The 5,223-nt window shown below is 62.5% G+C and overlaps 1 protein-coding gene across 1 annotated transcript in view; it reads right to left on the bottom strand.

Moving 5' to 3' along the window:
* Positions 1-5,223, bottom strand: part of INHBB (inhibin subunit beta B) — a 27,628-nt gene that overhangs the window by 5,189 nt on the left and 17,216 nt on the right. Inside the window, exon 5 of the mRNA XM_007469663.1 lies at positions 4,810-4,925. Coding sequence (XP_007469725.1) covers positions 4,810-4,925 — 116 coding nt within the window. The remainder of the gene's footprint in view (positions 1-4,809; positions 4,926-5,223) is intronic.

Below are 5,223 nucleotides of genomic sequence, written 5' to 3'. Positions count from 1 at the left end.
GGGGGGAGCTGGGGGAGGGGGAGGCGGAATCTGTTCAGGTCGGTGCTGCCCACTCCCCCCGCCCACCCCCGTTTCCCTCCGCTCCCTTCCTCTGCCTTGGCGAGAAGGAGGGACGAGCCGGCCCTCTCTCCTCCCCCTACCCCCGGCGAGGCCGGGCCACTTATGCGGTCCCGAAACTTTCTCACCACGTGGGCGCCCCGGACCCCCGCCCAGCTGGGCGGTTGGCGGCACCGACGGGCTCCCAGCCCAGGGTCCCGGCGTTCTCTTCCTCCCCGCGGCCGCGCAGGCCCTGCCCCCGGCCCGGCCGCCGCCCTCCGCGCCCGGGAGAGGCACCTCTCGCCGCCGCAGCGGCCCCGGACCTGCCTGGGGTGCTCCCTCAGGGGCCGCGGCGAGGCGGAGCGAGTCGACCTCGGGCGCCGCGGGCTGGCTCCGCCAGTGGATGTCGCTCCCGGGCTGCAGTGCCCGAGCCGGGCGCCCCGGGCCGCCGGCGCACTGGGCGAGGCGTGGGCCCCGTGGGCTGGAAGGGCCTGGCCGGCCGCTGCCTATGCCGGCGGCGCGCCCCGAGGAACTCCTCGATTGCTGGGGGCACCGGCCTCGTCGCCAACAGGCCTCCGAACTCCGGGCTTGGCAGGCCGCCGAGGTCTCCAGCACCACTGCCGCCACCACCCCGCAACTGGCAAACCTTGGCTTCAGACAGACCCGGGTCCCAGTCGAGGCTCAGCCACGGCCAGCTTTGCAGGAGTGACCGTGCGTAGAGTCTTCACATTCCAGTCCCTACCGCCTCATCAGTACCTGGGACACAGTAACGCCTAACATCACAAGGGCTGGTGGGGAGCCCCAGAGGAGGCGACCGGGCCAAGCTCCTCCCAGCACTTAATAAATTATGATTCCAAGGCCACCGTTCTCAGGCCGCCAGACAAGAGATGCTGTCAGTGGGCACCAGACTCCCAGCCCCGTCCAGAACCCCAAATGCAATCCGTTCTTTCTGTTCCCTCCTCGCGCCCCTACCTGGGTATGGAACTGCAGGACGGTGCTCCCGGGGCGCAGCAGGAACACGGCCCTGCCCTCTCCCCGCAGTGGTCCAGGCCCCCACCCACCGTGGCCGCGCTCCGTAACAACGGGACTGCACGGAGGTATTTTAAATTTCTTAGCATATTGGGGAGCCCAGGACGCCCGAGGTGGACCTCGGCCTGCAGCTCAGGGCTCGCCCCGCCCCCGCGGTCCCTCATCTCAAGCTTCTCTGGCCAGCCGGCCGCTGTGGCGCTCGGCCCGGACCGCAGCCTCGCCGAGGCCCGCAAGTCTGGAGGCCGAGCGCCCCCTCCCTCCCGATCCGAGGAACCGACCCGGAGGTGCGCAGGGCCGCTCCCGAGGTGCAAAAAGGGGGCTGGTCTGGCTTTACCAACCCAAAGTCGGAAACAGGGGCCCAGCAGGGGCCCCGAAAGGGCAGCCCTTTGACTCCTTAGGGCCTTCTCCAGATCCCAGTCCTCTGCCACTCCCAAACTCACAGCACCCCGTGCCCTCGGGTTTCCACCTCTCGCCCTGTCCCAAAGCCTGTGACCCTTGGGCAGAAAGGAGATGCTTCTGCCTCCTGGGCAGCCTGGGCCACCACCTTCTGAACCAGGCCCGACCCACCTTTATGATTTTCCTTGCATCTTCCACCGGGCACACATGCTGTGGTCTTCTGGCTCTTTCCATCATCACAGCCCCCAACCTACTGGGCAAACTCATGCTCAGTCTTCAAGACCCAGCCCAATCTCTCCTCCTTAGTGAAGCCCGCCATGGCCTTCTGGTGCCCTGAATAGCCATTTGCCGGGTTAGGCCCCTCAGCCCAGTGCCTGGCTGTTACCTCTTCACCTGTCTGTCTCCTGTGTGGGGCCTCAGGCTCTGCTGGACAAGGACCAGGCCTCTGTCTGATGCCAGACCCGGCAGACGGTCAGGGGAGCTTTTACTGAACGAAAGTTTGGTTGGTCGATTGATTGGGAGAATTCATTAGGCCAGTGAAGGATTTCACACCCCTGATCCTCAGCACAAGCTCGCAGTAGCGTTCCTTGCCTGCTGGGTTACAATCCTTCTTATTGTGAGTTCCACCTGGTCTGGACAGACCTGGGGGAAGAGGGGAGGGCGCCACACCTTTAGGGAAGGTACAGCATCCCGCCCATCACCCTGGCGCTGGGAAGACGCAAAAGGCACCGTGTCCTTGCTGGTAGGAGGAGGTTGCGAGGAGGGTCCACATTTTGCTCCCCTGATGGAGGAGCTCTCAGCCCCGCTGCCAGTCATCTGCTGGGAGGGAACTGGGTCAAGCAGTAGTCAGAGACCATCTGCTCGAGAAGCTGGGATTATCCCGCCCTCTGCTGATCCCCCAGCCCGCAGGAGCCAAGGGTGTAAATTGAGTTCTTCCAGATCACCTTGTGCTTTGGAGGGGGGAAGCCCCCCATCCCCCACTGAGGGGCAAGGACCTTTTCCTGTTGCTTCAAAGCTTCATTTAGCACTGGACTCCATTCTCCCTTAGATTGAGGGTGACCTCAGCCCTCAATCTGAGCCAGGGATGTGACTGCGCCTGTCAGTTTTTTGTGTTGTTTTTTGTTTTGGTTTGGTTTTGGCCGCGTTGGGTCTCCGTTGCTGCAAGCGGGGGCTACTCTCCGTTGCGGTGCGCGGGCTTCTCATTGCGGTGGCTTCTCTTGTTGCGGAGCACGGGCTCTAGGTGCACGGGCTTCAGTAGTTGTGGTGCACGTGCTCAGTAGTTGTGGCTCGCGGGCTCTAGAGCGCAAGCTCAGTAGTTGTGGTGCACGGGCTTAGTTGCCCCCTGCACAACCAGGGAAGCTCCCCGCCTGTCACTTTTGAATACAGTAATGCACAGCAACACTGCAGCCAACACCCTCCACCCGGGCTGCAGGACCAGGCCGCCCACACACAGGATGCTGGCTCCCTGATGCCATCAAGGAACTGGGGCCCGCTGGGGAAGGCGGGAAGAAACATGGCGACACCATGGGTACAGGCACACAGAGTACGGAGAGGGCTTCGTGCGGGGAGCGCAGAGCACGTGCTCTCACAGTCGTTTTGGGTTTGGTTTGGTTTGGTTTTGCATAACCCGTAGCTCAGTGCCAATTTGGAGCTGATGAAGATGGGCAGAAGTGGCAAAGCAGACTGTAAAAGTGAGCCTCAGCGTGCAGTTCTTGGCTGCACAGCCCCTGCAGAGTGTTGGGCAGAGTCCCTCATGGCAGTGGGCACTCGGGGCCTGGGATGGAGAAAGGCCTCTGTCTGAGTTGGGCTCAGGGACCTGTGTTCACTTTTCCACCACTGGTCGAGAAGCCACAGTTGCCAGACCTCACCATCGTACATTGTAACTCTGTAGAGCCCCTCGCCGTCTGAACAGAAGAGCTTTCGTGCCAGACCAGACGAGACGGCCTGCCCACCAGCAGCCCCAGGCACAGGGGCAGGACAGCCTGGAGCCAGGTGTTAAGCAGGGCCGAGCCGGGGAGCCGCAAGGGCCCAGTGACCACCAGCTGACCTTTGTAAACGCCCAGGCACCAGCACAGAGCCCTCTCAGGAAGCCCCAAGGCCGCCTCATGTCTTTGTGGTCCCGAAGGGCAGCTGGACGATGCCCACCTTCCGAGAGCCCCAGCAGCCCACCACATCCTCAAGTCCCCTGCCGTGGTCTCCAAGGATGCTGGTCATCTCTGAAACTCAGGAGCTCCAGAGCTGAGGCCGCCTATGCTATGGAGCAGCCGTGCCCAGCACCCAGCTTGGTGCCACGTGTGAACCGAAATCGGTGCATCCCACGTACTGGTGATGCACACACGGTGCATCCGTGTGTGACCTGGACATTGGGCCTGGGGTCCAGACGCAGACCCCCAAGTTGCAGTGGTCCCACAGGGCAAGCCCGCCTCATGTGTGCCCCTCCCCTGCTTCCCACCTGGCACAAGCATCTGACACGGGCACATCACCCCCTCGCGTGGCCCCGTGCTGTTCCTAAGCGAGCTCCAGCACAGAACCAGCTTGCAGGGCTTTGCAGGGCTTCTCACCTAGTCGTTCCCCTTGACCTGACACTCTCGCTCCCAGCCCCCTGAAACCTACTGTCTGTTAGCGGGAACCACACAAATCACTGGGTTCCTGGTTCCATTGTTGGGAAGAGGCTGGCGTGAGGGGAGGTGGGGAGCCCCCTCCGCTTCCCCGAGCAGGGCTGGGGGCGGGGGTGCCGGAGGCTGTGCAGAGCAGGATTCCACATGTTTTGAATGTTCAGGAAGTATGTCAACAGCAGGCCCCATAGGGATATGGCTGCCCAAGTTGGTATATTTTCTAGAAAAGTAGAGGTGCTAAGTACACCATTCGGTGAGTGTCCCACTTCAAACTGCTTGTCACAAACTAGTCCCGGCCCGGAATCCCTGCCCATTCACTCGATGACCACGCTGAGCTACCTGCTGGGGATCCAGCAGCACAGAATCAGATTCCCGACAATGGTCACCTTCCCCGCGGTGTACTGGGGACACTGGTCCACGCACAGGCCGGCTCAGCAGCTAGCTGGCACCTGCAGGGCAGCGGGGGCCAGGACAAGGAGAACCTCCCTCTGCCGGGCGTCTCAGAGGACGCAGGATGTGAACTGAGCCTTGAAGCGGAGAAGGCTTCCCCCAGGTGGACGGGAGAGAGGGAAGGTCGGCCGGCAGGGGAGCCCGAGGGATGAGAACATATGGTCCAGGTGAAAAGCAAGGGCGAGTCCACAGGAGCGAGGCCGAGGAGGGGCCTTGTCCACCCAGAAAGGGGTGTCAAGGCCAGGAGGGCGTGTGGCCCCTCGAGAGAGTGTTTGAGGGACACCTTGGCAGCCCTGGGGGAGGGGGGGCGGGCTGGGAGACCCCCCATCAGGGAGGCAGTGAGGACCACAGGAAGGGTGGGTGTTGGCGCCTTTCCCATAGGACAGGAGGCCTGGGCAGCTAGTGGCAGGTGGGCGCTAAGCAGGAAAAGTCGAGGCTCTCCCCCCGCCCCAGTTCTGCCCTGAGGGGTCCTGTCTACACCTCCTAGATGCCCAGAACACAAAGAGCTGCTTATTTTGTAGCTAACACAGGGCAAGGGAGAATTTCCCAGGTTTCTTTGCTTTGGGTCTCCAAACCCAACTGTGTCCACTTTGGGAACACTTGGGTCCCAGCATCAAACTCCCCTTCAATGGCATTCCTCGGTCCTCAGCCATTCTCGAACTTCAGAGCCAACCTTTGCGTCTGCGCCTTGAGGCGG

Source organism: Lipotes vexillifer, unplaced genomic scaffold (genome assembly GCF_000442215.2).
Source record: "Lipotes vexillifer unplaced genomic scaffold, Lipotes_vexillifer_v1.1 scaffold1607, whole genome shotgun sequence".
NCBI lineage: Eukaryota > Metazoa > Chordata > Mammalia > Artiodactyla > Lipotidae > Lipotes > Lipotes vexillifer.
This window is presented reverse-complemented; position numbering and strand designations above follow the sequence as displayed.